The following is a 24146-nucleotide window of genomic DNA, read 5'->3' as shown; positions in this document are numbered from 1 at the left end:
CTTCTGACTCCTCTTTCTCCCAGGCCCCATGTTTCTTGCACAAACTGCAGAATGGCTTGCCATTTCTTGAACATTCAGTATCTTTGCCTCCTTTTATGTGTCAGAGCATTTTCGATGGCCTACAAGGTCTCCTGTCTTCACATGGGTAACTTCACTTCCCAAGATGCAGCCCACAGGAATCCAGGATTCCTCTGGACCCCACGGTGTCCTGAGCCTACCTCCCTCACAGCACTGCCAGGCCACCTGGAAGGGACCTGGGAACGAGTCTTCTCAGGAACGGAATCCTAAATTCCAGGCACCCAGCACAGTATTAGCGCACCATAGCTACTTGGCTTGCTGAATTCAAACGAACCCCATGGTGACAAGGATTTCTATCAGCCTGCTTCATTTCCTCAATAAAACATAATCTGTGCCTCTGGTATGTTCTTTTAATCAACACAGGTATCTGCACTACTCTTATACTTTTATACTCTTAAAACTTTAATTTAGAGTCACTTGTCAAAGCAGGGCTGAGGCGACACAGGACAGCCTTCTTCTAAAAGAGCTCCTGCCTTCCCATCATCTCTGCATTCAAAAAACCACATGCTTTGTCAAGGTTGATCTCCTCTCGACACCAAAATACAAAGGGCCTTTCAGTACTTCAGCTTAGCTTTTACTCTACAGTCAGTCAGAACCAGTGAGAGAAACAGCTGCATGACTTATACGCTGGATAAAACTGCTAGCCAAGATGTAGTCTACTGTCCTATTCAAAATCATTAATGCAGAGATTCATACGCCAAATTAATATCAAAACTTGCAACTCAATGAACACGTATGCTTTCTTTGAAGAGAAAGCTGAATTATACATTCTGTCATATTTTTCCCTTCTTCATCATGGCTGCTAGATACCTGAGGGTACTCAGAGGGTGAATAACCCCCTTCTTCATTCAGCCTTGGTTACGCCGCCATTCTTCAGTCTAAGTTTACTCTACTGTGTATGTATTTTGGGAAGGAGTAACGAGCCTCCTGTTTTGTTTCTCACCAATGCTTGGAGGATACGTGTGCAAACACCTGACACATGGAACACACCTGCCTGCACTGTCACCCAACTGTGCTCTAAATGCACAAACATCATACGAACTTGTTGGCACACAAGGACCTGAAATAAAAAACAAATGCCTGCACTCAGTGAAGGCTTACGAGTCGTGAAAAGCTGGTTTTAGCTGGCAATAGGAGCCAACTTATGTAACGGCTGCTACAAAGATTTCTGAAATGGATATGATGCCCAAGTCGTAAAGCTCTCCTTTGATAAGTGTACCGAAATCTCTCCATTCTTTAGGGGCATCGTTATACCTTCCAAGCAAGAAATGGGAGGGAAGGGGAAAAACTGGAGAGGAAGTTCAATCCCTGAATCACAAACTTAACAGCATACCAGAACTGCGATCAGTAGGTTCTGGGATGGTGTCGACACCAGAGATGGACTGAACTGCAAACACCCTGCTGCCTCCTCTTCAATTGGAGGAAAGTGTAAGTGACAACAGATGGTCAGCTTCTGAAGGAGAGCTTTTATTGTTGTCTTTAAAGGGCAGAAACGAGCAAATGTAAGAAAATCTCACGACTATGAAAAATCACTGCTTACCTGAGATTGGAGGTTTATGGAATGCTTAAGGAGAGACGAGCACTTCTGCCAGCATACTTGCAGTCTAAAGAGTTCGCCCTAGAAAGTTAGAAACTTTGGAAGAAAGGAGGCGTGCTCTGAAACTGCATTCCCTTCCTCTCCCTTCCTTGCAAATGGGAGAAAACAGCCAGTGTCTTCCAGCCAAGGATGGGCTGTATCAGCCTTATCTCCCAGTATCTGTCAGAGCTCCAGATCCGAACTGTGGCTCACATCCAGGCTACAAACCACCGCCAGAAACGATTAGTCTCTCTCCTGTGCCCATGACTGATCCTCAAGACGACGGGAGACCTGCGGGCCTGAGGCTCACACAGGCCTCTTTTTAACATCCTGGCTCTGCTTCCTGCCAGCTCTGTGACCTTGTGGATGTCACTTCATCCACCTGAAACTCAGTTTCCTCATCTGTAAAAAGTGGTTGTTTACTTTGCTAGGTTGTAAGGAAGGTTAGATCATGTAAAATCTCAAGACTAGTGCCTGGCAGTAGCAGATGGCCACTAAACATCTACCCCATTCTCCGAACTCCCTGGAATCCCCCATTTTCGTCTTTTATATTCTCTGTCCTTTGTTACAGTTTATCCCATCTCCTTCCTGTTCTCCTCTCTCTCCCTCCTTCTCTTAAACTTTGGCCTGAGCTCTTTTTTCAGGCATTCATTCACTGCTTCTTATTCTTTTACATCCCTCTTAACTTCGCAAACTTGCCCAGCCCTTGAACTTCAATCATACAGGGAATGGAGGTGAGAGAGGGAGAGCGTGGTGGGGCTGCTTTGCGTGCCCAATCTTGGAAGCCAGTCACCCAATCACCTCCGGAAGAGCGTTTTAAGCATAGAGATTGAGGGTGGGGGGATACTAGAATCTGACTGCCCAGGTTCAAATTCCACCTCTACCCTCAGGTAAGTTAGGCAATCTCTCTGTGCTCTTTCCTCACATGTAAAATTGGGGTGATAACAATCCCTCACGTATTATGTTATAATATAAGTAAATACATGTCAAGAACCTGGTACAGCCATGTTTACTGAGCGTTAGCTACCATCACCACCACCACCATCATCCTAAATTTTATGGAGACTTCACTTCGCATCATTATATTTTCAATCTTTGAGAGCAAAATTTGTTCTCAGGAATATGAATCAGGCCCTGGACGATCAAACTAAGGTGGAATTTTCCAGCAGCTCAATGTGATCCTGGCAGAAGATTCAGTTCTTATCCACACTCATAGGCTTTGGACAACGTCACCACAAGCTGGAGACTGGTGCATAGCTCAGTGAGTTGGCTGCTGGCTGCCCGGCCATTTCTGGCAAGCCACCAGAAGATGCCACCACCCAGGGGCCTGGCCTGAGGAGCTCCCAGAGCCACTGAGCCAGAGGATACACTGTCTCCATGTGTTCAAGGCTCTCACAGAAGAGAAGGGGCCAGCGCTTTAAGGTGCCTTTCCCTCCAATTACTCACATGCTTAGATGCACTCCTCCCAACACTGTCATTAAAACTAATGGATACCGGGCCCAGGCACACCGGTGTTTGCCTCGTGTCCTCTAATGATCTGTAATGGGCTCTGATAATGAAACCTTTTCCCAGAAATTTGTTTTTTAAGTGAATCAATTTTGTCCAGAGCTAAGTAAGAAGATGATATTTTCTTCATTTTTTAAAACTATAAACTATGTTCTTCTGGAAGGAGCCAGTCAGTTAACTAGGACTAAAATAAGACATTCTACAACAACCATTTGGACTCAAAAAGCGACATTTTCAGAGGACATGTGAGGAACTATTGGGGACAACAACAAAAAGCAGTATAGATTTGCCTCCTGGCATCTAAGACACCAAATCCTTCACCAAATCCATGTCAGAAAGGCCTGCAGAGTAGACACTTGTGGTCTGGGTCACCTCTCCTCTGGGGACAGCACCCCACCCCACCCCCAGTACTCACAGTCCTTTGCTTGGAGTGTCGACCCTCCTCCTTCCAGCCAGGCAAGGAGGAGCAGGAGACACAGGCCCAGCCCAGCAGAGCATCCCACACTCAGGTCACAGATACTGGATAAGGGACTGGACTGGCGATGCAGTGTGGACCACGAGAAATCAGGCACCATTCAATGCCTGGTTCAAATGCCTCATTCAAACTTTTAAGGAAGGGAGGTTCTCTCTTTTTTCCTGAAGTTGGGCTTTTAAGGAAGTCAGCCCAGCTGGTGGCAACCATCTTAAAATCAAAAGGAAAGTGCTTATCTATGAGAAGAGTCAACACAGAGGGAAACTGAGCTGAGGGATGGCAGGAGCTGGGTCCCAATAGCCACATCTGAGTGCCTGGATCCACGCATGTGTGAAGCAGAGGTTCCTTGCTTATCAAATATGTAGGTGAACCAGTAGGTTCCATGTCAGCCTATGAGAGGTGGGCTGAGTTTTCTTTACTTGAATCAAGAATTCTGATTGGTGGATTTGCCTAAGTTGACACATAGGGTCTTCAATATAATGAATGCCTGTTCACTGAAAAGATGTCAAATTAGGGAAGTTTATCTTAATGCTCAAGTACCAGAAACATGTGAGGACAGGAATAGTCACCTCTTAAGGAGAACTCAGAAAGACCCTGGATTGATAGAAAAGTAAAGATTCCAAAAGCAAAGGCTGCACAGTAACTTCTACAGTGCATGGTGCCTTGTTACGATGTGTCAGCTAGAGGTAAACAGCTGGGATGCAGTTTCCATCATTCACTTAGGATTTGAGAAAGAGAATGGATGTTACTGATCCGAATGAAAATAAATACCAGGCTTACTTTAGTGAGTTTAGCACAGTAACTGAAGGCTAAACATAGCATCTCTGCCTAAGGAGTAAAAAAATAAGCAGGAATTTTCTGTAAGGCTATGTGATCCCTATTTATACTCTCTCCTTATTAAGCCCACTAAGAGTTTAGCCTGTCCCGATTGTCTCCAGGCTGCTTTCCCCATTCTGAGCTCAGAACTCATCTCTTTCAACAAGGTAAACAGCCCCTGCTGAAAGGTAAAGGTGTCAGAATTTGTCTGATGTGTTTGGTGCTGGATTGTAGCACAGACAAGAAGAATATAACTTATTTTCAGACTGTTTTGCTTACTTTTTACAACAGAAAACTCAAAGCAAGGAAGGAGCAGCAGAACGTTGTAGGGCTTTATGTGACACTTAGAAATGGAAATGGGCCCTTTGTGAAAGAGAATTTGGCCTAAAAAAAAAAAAAAAAAAAAAGACTTCCAGATGGTGAGGTCTATTTGACTGTGAAGCAAAACTGTGATGAAAGTAGGGAACGTCTCAGGCAAGTCAATTACACAAGATTAATCAGTAGATGATGCTCCACTGGGATCCAGCTAGCATAGAATTCTGGAATGGGAAGACAACATTTACTAGGCTTTCCTAGCTTTAGCGCCTAAAGAAGTAAAAAATCATATTGACATAAGAAGCAAAACAACTATAATACTGTAGATGAAAAGCATATGTTCAGACAGAGTCAATTATGAGCTGCTCCCCACATGTGCTTGGATTACATTTCTGCCTCTGAGCCTTTCCCTACTGTCCCTCTTGCCCAGAACATCCCAGTCCTTTCTGCCTAAACCTGACAGATCTCGCAAGACCCAGGTTCAAGTGCCAATTTGATCACAAACCCTTCCTTGATCATCCTCTTGGGGAATTCAGCAGCACTTCATCCTGTAGCATCCAGACTTTTTGGTCTTGGTTTACAGTTATGGCATATTTTATATATTAATATGTATGATTATATAGAAGGACTATATTTTCTTATTTTTTCTTTTAACTTCTTTGAAGTCACCATACTGTACTTTATATCCCTGGGACTTAACAACTTTGTACCTGTTGACCACCTTCACCCATTTTTAAACATGTATGTATATATATATTTATATATACTAATGTATTTTATATTTCTGCAGACTCTTGTTTTAAGGGCACTATCTCCAACTAACTCATCTTTAATGTAATGTGCTTACATATTGAGGACATTCAGTAAACACTGCTGAATGACTAAGGAATATTTTGGCTGCAGAAGACTGAAACACCTCGAACTAGAGGAATGAAAAGGGCACAAGAAGCCACCTCTATAGTGCTGCTCCCACTATCTTCTGTTTCTCTCTGCACACTGGAATGACAGCAACTGGACTTTCTCCTTGTGCAGGAAACATGGCTTCTCACCATTCTGGGGCGGGGGTGGGAAAATCAGACTCTAACTGAAAATTTTTTAAGTTTTAAGTGACAGTTCAAAAAAAAAAAAAAACATGAAAATATTAGGCTGGGTCTGGTTTGGTCATGTGTCAAGATTTCCCACCAAGTAACTCTATAAAAATATCAAATTTAATTATTCAAGCACCCATGTTTTTATTATAACCTGTGGACACCTTTCTAAGATGCAGCACATGTATTTTTCTGCTTTCAAAACTAGAATATCTCAAGCAGAGTTTACTTTATTAAGAAATCAGGATCATAAACGTCAACTAGTGTCTTGGCTGCCACATAGTTGCAGCCCAAGGGCCCGCTGGGGACGAGGGCTGTCTCGCTCCGTATGTAGACCTCTGTACTATTACCATCTTCGTGTATTTTTTTCTCCTAAGTGCTCTGTGCCTGGCCTTACCAGTAATTATTAATTTCTGTTCTGTGAATGAACAGAGTGGACCATTACATTCCAAAATGCTAGATGATGAGAAATCTTCAAGCCCAGTTTGTTAGAATTGTGTGCAAAATAAGGTATAAATTTTGGACAGGGCAACTTTAGAAACTGTTCTCCCCTCTGTTTCTGCTGAGAAGTTTCATAGCCCAGTTCCTCTGGCCTTAGATGACTAAGTGGTAGAGGCACCTGCCTCAGGGTCTCCACTCCATAGTGATCACCAGCCAAGGACAGGGTCTAGCAGAAAGCTGGACTTACTCAGTTTTACTCTCAGGAAGTCAGGATGGGAAGCAGAGAATTAGATAGAAGCAGAAGATGAAATTCTGTAAAGAGAGAAGCTATGAGGTAGCACTGAAGTCATGGAAATCCAAAGCTATGAGTGCAGAAGCCATAAAGGGGAAAAAGATGCACACACAAAATGACAGGAAGAGTAAGCCAGGTGTGAGCATCAAGCAGAAACAGTTGGACACAATGAGGGCCAACACGTCTGGCAGCTGCAGGTGGTAACGTGGAGTAAAAGCCCCTATTCAGCTTCCTTTTGGTCCTGGCCACCCTCTGGGTGGCTTCACCTCTCTGTAGTCCCAGCTCTTTCCAACCTTGCCTTGGTTCCTGGCTTCTGTTTCTCCCTATCATATTCCTCACTCCCCTCAATGACCTGAGGGTGTCCAACCAGGTTAGAAACCAGGTGAAGGTATGGGCTCTCCCGATTACTCAGAGCGTTCTGGGGCTCACTGCCACGTGCGCCCTGCAACTGGTCTGGGGGAGGGGCTGTGCTGCTCTCTAACTCAGACATGCGGGATCCCTCTTCACCCCATGCCTACCAAGAAGCAGGGCTCAGGACCTCAGTACAACCAACTGAGACATTTTGTGTCCTCAGTTATTTTTAAAGTAACAACTATGCCACTCAGCAGGGCAGGTAACTTCTGCTGAGCACTTATTACATGATAAGAGCCATACTAAGTGCTTTACACGAACTAATTCATTTAATCCTCACAACCTTAGGAGGTAGAGAGTATTATTATTTCTATTAAACAGACAAATTTTGCAGATGTCTAGTAACTTCATGGCAACACAGCTGATAAGCAGTAAAGTTGGGACATGAACTCAAATCTATTTGAGAGCCTACACTCTTAACACTGTGACAGCCTGAATAATGAAAACCTGACATGTACTGTGGACTTCGTGAAGCGACATGAAGAGGATTCATATCACACACCACTTATGAGAGACTCCTAACATTTCCCTTGAGATAGTTCTGCTCCCCCAAAGCGCCCCACCCAACTGACAACACCCGTATCTATCCTCTCTTGTCTCTCCCCCAGCCTCTAAAACTCTGCATCCAGATGCCCCATTCAACAAAATCAAAGCCTGGCCCTCGGGAGTCCGGACTCCACCTCCAGCTGTGCACAAACACGCACTCTAGTCTCTCAGCTTCCATGTGGAGCACAGGCAGGCCCACAGTGATGAATGGGAAAGAGTTCTGAAAGAATCACATGATCTCCATAGAAAAGGGAACATCTTGAGAGGCGGTGAAATACAGGTCAGCTCACCTGAGTAAAGATAACATGTTCTTTCTCTTCTTTACCACAGATTCTTGTATTTCTCAATGAACCTGGAGTAAAGCTAAGCATGAGGCTGTAGCAACACACATCTAAGGTTCTGCTGGACATCACACCACTCTTCTATTTTGGGGGGCCCCACATACTGATTTCTTGGGCTCAAAAATCACTGCAGATAATGACTTTAGCCATGAAATTAAAAGATGCTTGCTCCTTGAAAGAAGAGCTATGACCAACCTAGACAGCATATTAAAAAGCAGAGACATTACTTTGCCAACAAGGTTCGTCTAGTCAAAGCTATGGTTTTTCCAGTGGTCATGTATGGATGTAAGAGTTGGACCATAAAGAAAACAGAGTGCTGAAGAATTGATGCTTTTGAACTGTGGTCTTGGAGAAGACTCTTGAGAGTCCCTTGGACTGCAAGGAGATCCAACCAGTCCATCCTAAAGGAGATCAGTCCTGAATATTCATTGGGAGGACTGATGCTAAAGCTGAAACTCCAATACTTTGGCTACCTGATGTGAAGAACTGACTCATTTGAAAAGACCCCTGATGCTGGGAAAGATTGAAGGTGGGGGGAGAAGGGGATGACAGGATGAGATGGTTGGATGGCATCACCAACTCAATGGACATGAGTTTGAGTAGGTTCCAGGAGTTGGTGACGGACAGGAAAGCCTGGTGTGCTGCAGTCCATGGGGTTACCAAGAGTCGGATACAACTGAGTGACTGAACTGAACTGAACATACTGATTACATATTCATATTCTAGAGGAGTGTCTTAGGTTTCCACTGAATATTTTTAATACAGAAGTCCAATGCTTCCTGAGCTATGCCAAGTTCAGTGGGTTACTTGGTGAACTGCTTGTACGAGGCACACCAAGAGTGAAGTGTAAGGCAGAAAGCTGGCTTGGACTGTGTTTTGGCCAGGAGCATTCAGATCATGGTTAACAGAGCTCTCTATGGCCTGATTCTGAGCAAGCCCTATTCAAAATATCAACTCAGCTCAAGTTCTATTAAGCCTCCCTTTGTATTGCCACTGGAATTGGTTATTAAACTGTACCTTGAAAAGGATAACTCCAGGAGCTGACATTTCTTGAAGCAGAAGAAGAGCCTGGAAAAATCATCTGAGTTTGCAAAGAAAAATACTCTAAGAAGAGTTTCTTTCTTTGCAATGATGAAGCTGGGTATTTACTTATGGTCATATTACCTAATTGACTCGTACTGAAATTAAAGGCATAATTAATAATTGGCTTGTGAAGCAGAGGAAATTTAACTTAGAATTTCCTAATAGACAAAGACAGAAAAAATACCCCTCACCCCTACACAGAGATTTGGATGTTGCATGAAATTTTACTAGCAAAACTTCTCTTGACTCACAGCAAGGTCTTCTTACTTATTTTTCCTGGCTACTCTAATTCAGAGATGAAAGTACTACTAATTCTCAAGAACTTTCCTTTTCCATGTAAGGTCACAAAATAAACCTTCAAAATATGAATTAATTTTCAATTTAATAGGACATTTGGTGTAGGACTTTACACAAGAAATTGTTACTGATTTTTGCACTGAACTCCTAGCTTTTTGGCAAGAAAAAAAGTACAACTATCCTAATGAGAACGTCTGTAAAAGCATCTGCCTACAATGCAGGAGACACGGGTTCGATCCCTGGGTTGGGAAGATCCCCTGGAGAAGGAAATGGCAACCCACTCCAGTATTCTTGCCTGGAAAATCCCATGGACAGAGGAGCCTGGCAGGCTAAGTCCATGGGGTCACAAAGAGTCAGATACAACTGAGTGACTTCACTTCACTTCAATGAGAAAGTCAGTTAGGGATGGGGAAAAAAAAAATTAACCACAACATATTCAAATGGTCAAATTCCAATTTTGCATTTCTTTCAATATTTTTTCTCTATATATCATTCTTATGGTGCAAATTTTAAATTTTAGGTCATCTAAGATGTTAGATCCATAGACCTTTGTAAAAAAAAAAAGAATTGGGAACTGTACCATCTTCTCTTTTATAAACCCAAAGCTTGAAAATTGGCAGAGTCTGAGAGGCAGAAAGTCTCCTGGCTAACAGCATAAAAACGTTGGATCATTAAACCAGAACTCCTCCCTACTCCACTCTCAGTAAACTGGACAAAGGCAGACAAGGAAATTACAAATCTAAAGCAGATCTAGAAGATGCAGGAGGGAGATTATTGGAAACCCTGTCCATACAACATAAACTGCAAAGGCACTTCATTCAACCACAAATATTTCTGAATGAATGACCAGATCACTCACTTATTTACTGCTTAGAATCTGTCTCATTGGCAGTAATGTTCCCCTTATGTCCAAAGCTCTGGTTTTCCCTCATGTGGACTCTGAGAGATTTGAGCAGAGAGTATTGATAAGTCTCTTTACTATTGACTGAACAGAAGGTGTTTATTATGTGTCTGTGGGCTGATGGGGAAGAGACTGTCCCTCAGATCTGGTGGTTCTGGCGGCTCACACTGTGCAGGTAGGCTTCACCAGCAAACACTCAACTGGTGGTACCATATAACCATACAGACACATAAGCTGGAGCAAAGTCTCTGTTACACTGAGATTTAAGAAAGGGTAGAAGCTCAAATAAGAGCAGTCAGTGATATTCCTCTGCTAATAATTATTTAAATTGCAGTCTTCACTTGGGATAGTGCTGGGTCTAACAGCTGTCTGAAATGATCACCTTGTCCGTGTCGGTCACTAACATGTGGACCTTGTCTCTACTGGTTCACTGTGTTTGGAATACCTATGACTCTACTTCTTGATCTTCTGCCAGTTTATTTTTCTGTGACAACCCCACATCACAAGTACCGCCACGGATGGCTCAGGGAATAAGTCCCCTAATTCCACTTTCACACAAAGGGTCAAGAGAAGAATGGTAAAGAGGAGGGGTGTGTGTGTGAGAGGCAGGGGCTGCTTCTCCCCCACAGGGGGCGGAGAGCTGCGTGTCACTCCCATCATGAGGTCTATGCTATAAGGCACAGTGTGTGGAAGGGAGGGGAGGGGAGGGTATAGATTTCCTCCAAGACAGGGTTGAAGCCAACACACTTGAAGATCAGAAATCGCTCTCATGCTTCAGCTTTGGATTTCCCAACCTTCAAGCAGTACTCTTCAAGTCTAAATGCTGAAGTTCATGGGCTATAATCATTTCTGTCAGTGATGTCTGATGTGACATGACAACAGCCTTGCCAACCTCCTTCTCCCATTCTATCTTTTGGGTGCTGCTGTCCTCAAATTCTATCCTGCATGTTTCACCTGCTTAAATCGTCAAAGGTTTTGAGTACGGTGGTAAGCAAAATAAACTGAACAGGGCTTTCCAATTTTCTCAAAACCTAAGATGATTTCTCTCTATGTCACTGCTATAGTCACCAGAAACTACATAAAACACTTATTTTCAGTGTGTCTAATCACAAACGGTGTCACTTCTACCTTTTACAAGAGAAGCTGAAAAGAATGATAAAAGTACTAAATTATTCCTTTTCATTACAGGAAGCATGTGATCTTACTATCCAGAAGGCGGGGATGGGTAGTGAGGAACACAGGTGCCTTATGCTGTGAGTCTGAGTTTCCAGAGCAACCGCTGATTACGATGGAGTAACTCTAATGTATGTCCATAAAGGTCAGAAGTTAAAGTTTTTCCATTATATATTCTGTTTTAAAAGGGGTCGCAGAGTCAGACACAACTGAGCAACTGTCACCTTCACTATTACTACTTACCATTTCAAGGAAGAGGTCTAACTCAGAGAGGGCAAGTAACTTGCCCAAGTTTACCCAGCTAGGATATAGCAGAGCTAAGGTTTCACTGCCCAGGCCACACTGGCTTTCCCTTAACACCGGATCCCAAGGCTCACTGATGCTTTGTGCGTGACAGAGCCGCTTATGTTATGACAGAGCCCATTTCAGTCTTCAGGTACCTATGTGCAGCCACACATCTCTATATAAATGAAATCACTATTCATTTGCAGGATCTCTGCCATAATGATAACCATCCACTATGAGAAACATATTTCCCCCCTCAAAAATAGTGTTTCAGAATAGCATTTCCTCAAACTATGGAATCCTGTTTTAAGAGGCTGAAGAGAAGCACTGTAAAACCATCTTCTATGGTCACACACATTTAGGAAATGCAGCCTAAGACATGCCCCTCGGGAGATTCACAATGGACATATTAAAGGCACAGAAGTCCTCTTGTTAAGAATCTGTTGAACTTCGCCCCACTCCACTCTTTGCACTTGTCTCCCATTCCTGCATCAGTCTGGTGAATGGTTATCTACAAGTCTCACATCTTTCCTACATGCTGATGCTGACCCAACACTTTCAGTATCACATACCCTGAGATCTCTTTTTCTGTCAAGACCCAGTGCAAGGGTCTTGATTTTCTTGGGTTACATACACAGTAGATGCACAGTAAGAATATCTATTGGCTTGATTAATTGATGAACCCATCCTGTCACGATTTATGACCAAAAGGCAAGCATTTGCAAAGTAGCTGGCTGGCTTCCTTGAGGAACTTTAAAGGAAAGCACTGGTGAGCTAATTGGATTCCCCTGAGGGCCAAGGGCAGGGCACTCTTAAGCTCCACTACTGTCATCACTGCAGGGACAATCAAAGTGCCAGTGATGACACAGGCTTGGCCCTGAGAGCTTTACATTGATGTATATCCAGATTTTATTCTTGTGGAAGTCCATCAGCCTAAGGCACTGTGACTATGGTTCTCAGACTTGAGGACCACGTGTCAAAACGACCTGCCGGGCTTGTTAAACCACGATTGCTGGGCCCCTCCTCCAGAGCTGTCTATCCTGTAAGTCTGGGTGGGGCCTGAGAACATGTATTTCTAACCAGCTCCCAGGTGGTACCAATGATGGTGGTCGCAGGACCACATTCTGGGAACCGCCATACTGAGCTAAGACTCTGCCCAGAAAGAGCAGCATGCAGAGACCAAAGCAGCCTACAGTACAAGGTTTTCTAGATTCTTAACTCAGAGACATTAAAAATAAGACCTCAAGGCTGTTTCCAACTAGGAATGTGTTCCTAGCTAAGTAAGCATCTGCTTTCCAGACTGACTGAAAAGATTTAAAAGTAGTTCCTGAACTCCAATATGCTTTTAATTTACTTAATTTAGGATCTGGATCTCCCAGTAAGATTCCTCCAAATTATATACATAGGGAGGAGAGAGACAATCCCAGTTCTTAATCCAAATCGAGAAAAACAGCCACTTAGTGTTCCTTCCAAGTCCACTTACAGGCATAATAGTGCTGAAAGCCATGCAAAATCTTAAGCTTACTTCCTTCCCTAAAGACACTACCAAAAAGTGGAGATTTAAAATGCTTAACACCTACTTACATAGACAAAATACAGCTAACTCCAGAATAAAACTTGTTCATTCATATATTTAATTAAACTCTAAGGTTTCAGCATCTACCACATCATGGCAAATGGGGGGAATTATTTAAGACTATTTAGTAAGATTAATTAGTTTACAGAAGAAAATGCAGGCCCTTTCCATGATTTTAGCTTGTAAAGGGGGGAAGAAAACAATCCGTGTGAAGGAAAACACTGTTCCTTTTTTGATTTCCACTCTGTCAGGGACGCCGGCTAAGCACTAAACGGTGTTTGGTCCCCGTCTCCTCCCATACCCCCTCTGCCGACCGGCTGGAGATATCCAAGCTCACAGACAGCCCTGGTGCTTGGGAAAGAAATCCTGTGGGTCATGAAGAGTGAGGCCTGCCTTGAGCAATTTTTTCTGTGGGAAAAAAAAAAAAAAAAAAACCGCTAATAACCAAACGCATTTATCCAATAAAAATCGGATGGATCACCAGGCAGGATCGCCACCCTCAACCAAGTGAGATCTTGGCTGGGCAATGGGAAAAGCTGAAAGGAAGCCTCTCAGAAAACAGGAATGTGGGTGACATCGGTGACAATCTCTGAAAATGCCAAGGGAACCTAGTCTGGTACCAAACCGAACCTGGCTAGGTATCCAACCTAGCCTTGGAAAAGCTGTGGCCATGGTGGCCGCAGGAGCCTGAGATGTAAGAGGGATGGTTCAGGGCTTGTCCAAGAGATGGCCACGATTGAGCAGGCGGGAACTACCGTGGAGGTGGTGAGGAGTAATAAGAAAAGGAAAAGGATTCCTTGTGAAAATCATTTTGCTTTCAAGCTATTTTGCAAGGTGGGGAACACCGCCAAATTTTCAGGCAAAACTGTCTGAAGAGATATTTTATGCTTGGAGGCAGGTAAGAAAAAATATCCTCAATCTAACAGGAAAGATCCTCTTCCCACAGAAAGCTGATTTAACCACAGAGGAAAACTTCCTCTTTCAAATCCCTGCATTCCAAAGAATGACAAATAAAGATCACTGGAGCAAACTCATAGCTGCCTGTTTGGGTGTAACTCTTTTGGCATAAAATAGCATTTAGATGGTAAAATTACTTTTAAAAATATGCCATTAGTTATCACTTGTCTAATGCCTCTTATTCATTTAGTGATTTATCTGGACCCAATAAATAACAGTGAGGCATGCAGCTTATCACGTACCCAGTGGGGTGTGGAGGTTTCCTATGTTTTAGGAACAGGCCTGTCTACCCCGGTGGGTCTAGGTTTAAGGTGGGGCAGTATCTGCCTCTACAGTAGAAGTTCCTTCTTTCACTAGTAACTCAAAGACTGACCTGACAGCTCCAGGCCTTCGAGACAGGAGGCCAGTGTGGAGAATGGTCAGAACAGCCTGGGACATCTCTCTGCACCTGAATAACACAGGCCAGAGATGAGGGAATAAAGGGACAGGAAGGACAGAGCAGAAGAGGACCCCTGATGAGTTACTGATAATTGCCATTCATAGTGCCGAACACGTAAACAGCACAACAAAAGATGATCTCGCTTAAACATCACAAAACCTTTTCATGGAGGGTATGAATAGGGTATTTTACAGATGAAGAAACTGAGGCAGAAAGTACTAAAGTAACTTGCCTCCTTCCCCTCCAAATCCATACCTGCTTTTCTCTATGTTAATTTTCTCCACAGAACTTTTCAACATTTGCTATCTGAGATTCTGATATTACCTTTCTAGAATATAAACTCCATGACAGCAGAAACAATGCAATTTCTTATCACCCTATCTTTAGGATTCAGAACAACACCTGGCCCACAGTCAGTGTTCAAACAGTATTTGTTGAGTGAATGTTGACTGAATAAGTAAAACAGAAGTAAACTTTTAGAGGTATCTCTCTTGGTGAGCTTTTCCCAGGTTTCATGTGAGAGCAGCTGAAGCAAATTCAGTAGGAGCCAATAGTGCCTCAGAGAAACAACTCGGCCTGGAAGCAGGCCGTGTTTATCCTCTGAATTCCAGGCACTGTTCTCTTGCCTCTCACTGGCCACTAAAACTGGAGAGGTTGACTCTGGCAGAAATTGAAGGCATTTGGCATGCACACATCTTTTAGGTCACCAGAAATAACTTGGACATGCATGTGTGTGTGTGTGTTAAAAGGAAAGGACAAGAAAAATCAGTTTTATTTATGGGGCTACTGGGCAGTGAGTTAGTTTTTATGGGTGGGGACCACTTAGGCAGGGAGAACTCTCAGGTTAGGTTGTCCCATTACTGGAATCATCCCCTGTCCTTCTCTCTATCCCTACCCCAGTGGTCTGAAAAAAAGCATTTCCTTGGTCAGTTTTAATTTGGGGGAATTACTGCAGTATCTTCAGTCCCCAGTGGGACGTCCCCTGACTTCTTTCTCAGCATTTGTTTACTTCCTCTTTAAAAATCACTATCGTCCAAAAAAGCGGAGGCATGAGGCCAGTTCTCTTGGTCACTAGGAAGGAAAGAGATGAATTTCTGCTGTCCTTTGTAAGCACCCAGCGAATGACCTCTGTTCTTAGGACAGTTCACCCAACTCTGTCCACCACTGGGAGTAGGGGGATGGGTGCGTTTAGGGACACATTCGGGGCCAAGGACAGGCATTGGCCAGTTGATGTTGGTGCCAGGATTAAAGCCTAGGTCTCCCTGCTTTCCATATCAGTGATGGAACTATCTTTCTTTTTGCCTCTGCCATCATCTATGGGTTTGGTTTTGTTTCTTAACTTCTTAGAATCTCATTTATGAGTTATTTTCTTTCAAATAAGTTCTGTAAATGGGAAGCTCATCTTCATATGCCACTGTGGCAGGGTGAGAACCTTCCATCCCCTCCTACTGACCTAGGCAGCCCAGCTCCATCCCAAGGCCGTTGCTCATGACTCTGACTTCTGTCAGTTAACCTTTGCTGAAAAAACTGGCCTAAATTCAGTAGCTTAAAACAACTACAATGCATTACTCCTCATGAATCTGTGAGTTAATTGGGCGGCATTTCTGTTGCTCTTTCCTGGACTCACTCTTGTGGCTGCATTGGCTGACTGGTGGCCCGGGTTCTGGGCTTAGCTGGGAGAGTAGGCCTTCTCTCTCCAATAGTCCTTCATCCTCAAGGAGGCTGGACTGGGTTTTTTTACATGGTGACCGGGTTCCAAGAGGATGAGACAGGAAGCTGCTGGGCCTTGTGGCCTGGCGTGGAAGTCATATGATGGTCAAATCAAGTCAGAGGGTAAAGGCCAGCCTAAGTTCAAGAGCTCCACCTCTTAAGGGGAGGAGCTGCAAAGACTCTGGGGCCATATTTATCATAGGCCTCTGAGATAGAAAGGACTAGGACCATAAGAAGCTAGGGACTAAAGTTTCACCTGTTACCAGAAAACATATGGATTTAAAGTGGCCAAATCTTTTAACTTTTCAGAAGAAGCTGGAAATCTAGATTTTTAAAAATCTATTAATAGCCTATTTTTTTAGAGCAGTTTTAAGCTTATAAAAAATTGCTCAAAATAACTTAGAATTTTCATATAACTCTCCCCTTTCCCTAAGTTTCCTCTATTATTAACACCTTTCATTACTGTGGTATATTTATAGCTACTGATGAACCAGTTTTGATACATTATTATTACCACTGTTATTAACTATCCACAGTTTACATTAGGATACACTCTTTCTGTTCTCTGAGTTTTATGAGTTCTGAAAAGGTATAATGTCTTATGTCTACTTTTGGAGTATCGTATAGTCAAGTATCACTGTCCTAAAAAACCCCTGTGTCCCTCCTGCCCTCTAATCTTTTTACTGATTTTGTAGTTTTCTGTTTTCCAAAATGTCATGTAGTTGGTATCATACCATACTATAGTCTTTTCAGAGTGGCTTTAGATGTGTATGGTTCATCCATGTCTTTTCATGACTTGATAGCTTATTTCCTCTCAACATCAAATAATATTCCATTGTTTGGATGTATCATAGTTTGGTTATCCATTCACCTGCTGAAAATGACTTGGTTGCTTCCAACTTGGCAATTATGAATAAAGCTGCTATTTATATTTGTGGGCAGGATTTTGTTGTGAATGTAAGTTTTCAACTTATTTGAGTAAACACCGAGGAGTGTGGTCACTTGATCGTGTTGTGTGATAAATCTACGTTTAGTTTTATAAGAAGCTATCAGCTTGCCTTTTAAAGTGGCTTTCTCAGTTTGCATTCCCACCAGCAATGCATGAGACTTCTGTTGCTCCTTATCCTCATCAGCATTTGATGTCAGTGATTTGGAAGATAGCCGTTCCAACAGGTGTGGAATGATATATCCTTGCTTTAATATTGAGCATACTGGTCCTTTATCAGATATGCATTTTGCAAATGTTTTCTCCTACTCTGTGGCTTGGCTTTTCATTTTCTTAATAATGTCTTTTGCAGAGCAGAAGCTTTTAGCCTAAATGAAGTCCAACTTACCAATTTTTTCTTTCATGGATTATGCTTTTGGTGCAATATTTATACAGTCACTGCCAACCCCAAAGACACCTAGTTTTTCTCCTATGTTGTGTTCTAGAATTTTATAGTTTTGCATTTTACACTTAGGTCTATGATCCATTGTAGTTAATTTTTGTGAAAGTTGTAAGGTCTATGGCTAAATTCATTTGTGTGTGTGTATATGTCTAGTGGTTCCAGCCAGCATGAAATCTGGATTTTGTTGTGAAGTGACCTGATCTTAAAAGGTTGGTTCAATTTTTTTTTTGGTGGTCATGCTGAGTGACAACTAAGTTCCCCTTCCTCCAATACACATTTCCGTAGAACGTTTTCCTCCATCCTGGATCACTTCTGCCTCCCTCATCCCCTTATCTGAAATGCTCTTCCATCCATTAGTATCATCTTTCCTAGTGCCCACCTCGCATTTCATCTACTCCACCTTTCCCAACTCTAGACTGGCTTGTGTACCTAAATACCCAGTTAAGAGTTGCTGAACTCTCTATATACTTCTGAGTTCTAAGTCCAATTTAGCACTGTTGTTTACCACTGTCTTTCCTCCTCAACCAGAGTATAAACTTCTGGGGAGGCCCAGGAATTCTCTCCTTCTCCTTTACCACAGGAAGCTCAGCAGAGGTCTAAGCACAAATTTGCTCAGTGATCTCCACTGACCATTTTAGACAAGCTAAAGTGCTCTTTGACCTTTAGGAGAGATGGCTGAGGACCTCCCAAAGACAGGATCCCTGAAGTCTTGCCCTAGCAAGGCTGAAATGGTAGCATCTCTGATTCTGATGCCAGCTTTAGCATTATGTCCACACAAACAAGAGGGCACTCATCCCCTAGGAGAATTAGGAAAGATTTACCAATGAGACAGCAAAATATGGCCTCTGAAGCACCAAAGATGCCGAGTCACAAATGTGTTTCTTTCATTATGATTGTTATGTGGTCAGAAGGATCATCCCAGTCATTATGAAAACAGTGAAAAACAAATGAATGAAATAAAAAAAGACAGTTTTCTGGTGACTGGTTCCCGAGATTATGCCTAATTTATACTCAATGTAGTGGTAATCCCCCACCCCTTGACTTGGCCTTGTGTCCTCATCTGCATCATTGTTTCCCATTCAAGGAGTTTGGTGCATCTCAAAGTGAGCAAGGATGGAAAGAATGAAAGGGTCCAGGGCTGAGACCCAAGTGGTCTGGACTGGTTGGGACAGAGCCCAAGCACCACAGCAGAAGGTGCTTCAGACCTCTCAGAATTCACAGCCTCAGGGAAATGCTGCGGCTTGCATTTGCCGGGGTGACCTCGAGTCTGTCCATGTGCAGTCCATCCAGGCCAATCCCAGGCAGAAAAAACCAGGCAGGCCCAAACTGGGTGACAAGCTCTCCCGGCCCTGGGTTTCAGAAATGGGTGGTGGACCAGTTGCAGTGTTGAGGCACTGACATGGCCCTCATCAGGGCTGAGGCAAACTCCATGTCAGCACTGCTTCTACCTTAAGAGCAGTCTTCCCGGAGCTCAGGATTCCCAGGCATCACTTAGCTATGCCCTCAAATGGAAGACAATAGCCCAGCAAGAAACATACCCACATTCCAGCCTCCCATCCTCCACTGAACAAGGAGACTGTTCCTGGCCTCATACTCCCTTCCCTGGGAAAGCCCCCAGACCTATAGCAGGTAGGCATGTGTCCCGTGGATGGCATGAAGCAGGTAAAGTGACAGCCAGTGTTTTACATAAAACAAATCTAGCTTACTTAAAGTATGACTTTTGTACATTTCATAGCATATGACAAATAATTGGGTTCTCAAAAAAAAAAATCACATCTAGACATCAAAAAGTAAAAAATCATAAGCCTCCTCATCCATGACCTGTTTAAAAGACATAACCCCTCATTTCCACGTAACTCTCTGGACACACTATACTCAACAAAGCCTTAGGGGCTCCCAGACACCAGCTGCTGAAAACAGAGCTTAAAGACCACTAGTTGGTGCTGCTGGTGAAAATCAGGGAGTGTTGAGCAACCATGCTCATGCTGAGCAACAAATAACCTCAGCAACTGCAGGGTACAGAGGCTTAAACAAAATGGAAGAAAAGGAACCAGAATCTCCTTAAAGTCTAGGAAAGCAGCCGTGGGAGTCCCTGAGGGAGCCATCCAACAAGGGAGGAAGGCTCCATTGGCCGTGGAGAACCAGAAGGGACTCACTGCCCACAAGCTGAACAAGTTACATTATTTTGAACATTTGAGGATACTTCCTGGTATACAAACACATCATCTACCTCATAATAGGTAAGTAATTCACTTCTTGAATATCAAGGTAGGATTTAAAGCTGTCAACAATTAAAAAGAGACCTGATTTTCTCAATGTACAGTTTCATCTTACACTGTGGCTGCATTTTCTAAACACCTCTTAACCATTTTAGAGTCATTTTTCATTCCAACCCTTAGTACCCCTTAGTCTCTTCTAAGGAAAAAAAATGTTAGACCCATTTTTGGGGGCTGTAAATATGTTAGCGAGATAGAATGGCAGGGTGCAATCATGCAACCACAGCGAGGAGAAGGGTAGGAAAAGGTTCTGACATGCTGGTGTCTCACCAAGAGAAACGACTGCCCTGAAGGCAATTTGTGGCTAAACCTCAAACTATTTTCACCAGAGAAAGGCAAAGTCAACCCTGCTCTTCCTGAGTTTCACACAACTGTGGCCAGAGGGTCCAGTTTTTCTGGTTATGGCCTCACATTTTTTCTGCAAAGGCTCTAGTGCACAAGATTTATGGGGTGGTCTGAAGAAGCAAGCTAAGTAATGTGGGATGCAACCACAAAAGAGAACTTTCTGGCCCAAGCAGAATAGGTCTAGTTTCCGTGGAGGATTGGACAACCAGTCTCAAAACAGTCTCAGCTGTGGGTGCTCAACACCAAAGAATGAAGCAACAGAGCATCTGCTCTGTGATCATGGTCATGCTAAGGTTTGAGGAGCTAATGACTCAAAGGGCTCCTGGAGCTATTCTCTCTGGCAGTGGAGACAGATAGCACTGAACATACTCAACAAAGCTGGGGAGAAGGGAAACTGTGACAACACAAATGAGTGAGACAAATGTAGCTACTGATCTACTGAGCTATTACAGTGCCCGGATGTTTGTAAAACCAAAAGAAAGTTTTTCATGCCCCAGCAGCCAGCACAGGCAAGGAGCCATCACCAAAGCCATCTCAGCAGGATGGTAGATTAAACATCACCAAGGCCAAGAAGCAGTATGTTAAGAATCGTGATTCCCCTTTGAGATGATGATGCTTAAAACATGTGAAATAAACTTAGCCAAGCTTCCAAGTTGAGGGAGAAGGTTTACATTAGGTTCATGGGACAATACTCAAAGTCAGACGGGGCCAGAGAGCACATTCTGGGTAGAATGGCTGACAAGGGCCCCCTGTGGCCGGCAGCCGGACGTCATACTTACAGTGAGTTGGGCCGGGTGGGTTTGAGCACATCCAGGTCTGGGTCACTGGAGTTCATGTTGGGCTGTAAGCTGCTGCTGGAATTGAGGATGCTGTTCGCATTTGAAGAGACGACAGATTCCAAACTGGAGTTGATGAGGCTGTTTCTTTGTTCCTCTGGGGGAACAAAAACCCACAAACCCCATATTAATATTATTCCATTCGATTCTATTGGGATAGTCTGTTCCTACCTATCCAAAAGTTTATAAATAATGAGATTACATGCAGCTCCCTGGTGCTGATGAAACTAGGAAAAGGACATAGGGAAGAATTACAGGACAAATAAGAATCAAAAGTGGGAGGACTTCCCCGTGAATTCTGTGGTTGGGAAACTGCCTGCCAATGTAGGGGACATGGGTTTGATCCCTAGTCTAAGACAATTCTACATGCCAGGGGGCAGCTGGGCCTGTGTGCCACAACTACTGATCCTGTGCTCTAAAGCCTGAGAGCTGCAACTACTGAGCCCACACGCCGCGACCACTGAAGCCAGTGTGCCTAGAGCCCGTGTTTTGCAACAAGAGAAGCCACCACAATGAGAAGCCTGCCCACCACAGCTAGAGAGCAGCCCTGGATTGCTGCAGCGAGAGAAAGCCCACGAACAGCAACGAAGACCTAGACAAAGCCCTAGCACAGCCAAAAATAAATAAATGAATTTTTTTTAATATGAATTACAAGTGGGAAAGGAAGCACCTGAGAGTAACAGTTGATATGAAACTTTACAGCAAAACTCATTCCTCTGCTTGACAGGACATATCTTCTCTTTCACATGACAAACCTTTTCCTGAGAGTGGCTCAACCACCACACCATAAGTTGTGTCTTCTTTGGACTGGCAGATGGTCAGAACAGAGAGAACCTTCAAAGCCCCTTTGCAGTGAATCATATCCTTTTGGCTTCCATAACATTCACCCTTTATTCTAAAACTCCTGCCCCTAACACTGCCTTACTTGCCTAAGCCATGTCCTACCTCTGACCCTACGGTACCACACTATAAAATATTTACTCTTTAGCCATCCACTTCCTTATGGCTCTGCAGTCTAACCCCCTGATCACTCCCCAGCCAGACCCTTCTGGGTTGCCTCTAGCTCCAAGTATTTGATGCTGAGCTTCCAGTTAGTTTTTTGACTAATAGATCTGTAAGGACTACAGAGTAGTCTACATATACAAATCGGAGTCGATGTTCCAAGCAGTCATATTAGTGCTTGGAGAATATTACCAAGTCAGAGGGGAGAAACCCTGAGTTCCCTTCAAGACCATACTCCTGATTGGGTATGTAGAGTCAGGCAATATTCCTTGGCTCTCTCTCTCTCTTGGTTAATGCAGCTATACCATGGGGAGCACGGAAAATGCCTTGCACAGCTTGGGGAGCTGTCATGAGTATCAGGTGGGATCATATGCAAGAATGTGTTTTGTAAACTTCAGAACATTGCTCAAAGAAAAGAACTTTCTGTTTCTTCCCATCTTTAAAAACTTGGAATTATGTGCTGAAGAAAACTTTTTGGATGATTTAGACAAATGCCATGGGCACTCCTGTAGGAGCAAAACATCAGAGACATGGAATGTCTTTCTTGTTCCACATTCCTTACAGATACACCATATTGGAATGAACTGATATTTTGGGCAATCAATTCATGTATCAAGAAATATCATATCTGGGTTAATCCTCACTGGATCTTTCTGAAATGAGCCAGAAGTATTCCATATCCCTAAGAAGAAAGACTAGGCTCACTTACATGGTAGTTTAGAGGTTAACATTTGAACTTAGGTCTCTTTAGGCAAAATAGAGTGTGGGGGGTGTTATGATAAAAAATGCTCTTCCTTTGCACTACTCATGTATATAAAAATAAGCGTATGAAATGATGTTAGAGTAATAGTCTCATTAGTTACACCAATAATAAGGATACAAACACACATACACATCAATAATACCTAGCATCTTAGCAAATTCTCAAGGCCATGTTGAAGCCTTTCAGAATTCTGAGTCCAAAAAACCCATGAAGCTTATGGGATATCCTTGAACTCTAACTAGATTTTGAAAAAAATAGATTATTAAGTTGATTCCTGAGGTTTAGAACAATTCATATTTCAAAAGCTTGAGTTCCAAAGAGAAACAACAAAGAAAGAGAAATCAAGAGTTACATCAAGCCAAGATGTGGGAGGACTAATAGGGCCTGCAAATGGGAGCTTGCTACCAGGAAGAAAAACAACCCCAAAATTACATAATTAGGGGATCATTGAGAGAATGGATATGCCATTTATCAGTATGAATCAGTTCATAAGTAAGTAAAATTTTCCTTTGCACAAAATCCTCACATCAAGACTCCTGAAACAGTATGAGGAGCCCAAGACTACCTCCACTCCACAGGGAGTAAGGATGACACTTCTTTGGGGCTCAAAGGCTGTGTGTTCTGCTTCATGAGAGGAGAGATGAAGAGTTTTATTAACTCTGGTTTGAGGCTAAGTATGTAGGACACAATTATCTGAATTCATAGGAAATAGAAGAGAATAACTATAGATCATATTTCTCTGTGATTATATTTACCTGTCCATGCTGCTACTGCTGCTGCTAAGTCGCTTCAGTCGTGCCCAACTCTGTGCGACCCCATAGATGGCAGCCCACCAGGCTCCCCTGTCCCTGGGATTCTCCAGGCAAGAACACTGGAGTGGGTTGCCATTTCCTTCTCCAATGCATAAAAGTGAAAAGTGAAAGTGAAGTCGCTCAGTCATGTCTGACTCTGTGCGACCCCATGGACTACAGCCTACCAGGCTCCCCCATCCCTGGGATTCTCCAGGCAAGAACACTGGAGTGGGTTGTCATTTCCTTCTCCAATGCATGAAAATGAAAAGTGAAAGTGAAGTTGCTACACTGGAACACTGGAGTGGGTTGTCATTTCCTTCTCCAATGCATGAAAATGAAAAGTGAAAGTGAAGTTGCTACTGCTGCTGCTAAGTCGCTTCAGTCGTGTCCAACTCTGTGCGACCCCATAGATGGCAGCCCACCAGGCTCCCCTGTCCCTGGG

At 43.3% G+C, this 24146-nt stretch overlaps 1 protein-coding gene across 6 annotated transcripts in view; it reads right to left on the bottom strand.

Annotated features, from left to right (window-relative positions):
• Positions 1-24146, bottom strand: part of ARHGAP26 (Rho GTPase activating protein 26) — a 474596-nt gene that overhangs the window by 54161 nt on the left and 396289 nt on the right. For all 6 annotated transcript variants that reach the window (XM_061423834.1, XM_061423837.1, XM_061423836.1 and 3 more), the window contains one exon: positions 21092-21245. In XM_061423834.1, coding sequence (XP_061279818.1) covers positions 21092-21245 — 154 coding nt within the window. The remainder of the gene's footprint in view (positions 1-21091; positions 21246-24146) is intronic.

Source organism: Bos javanicus, chromosome 7, assembly GCF_032452875.1.
Source record: "Bos javanicus breed banteng chromosome 7, ARS-OSU_banteng_1.0, whole genome shotgun sequence".
NCBI lineage: Eukaryota > Metazoa > Chordata > Mammalia > Artiodactyla > Bovidae > Bos > Bos javanicus.
The sequence above is the reverse complement of the archived record's forward strand: the minus strand, read 5'-3'. Positions and strand labels throughout refer to the sequence as shown.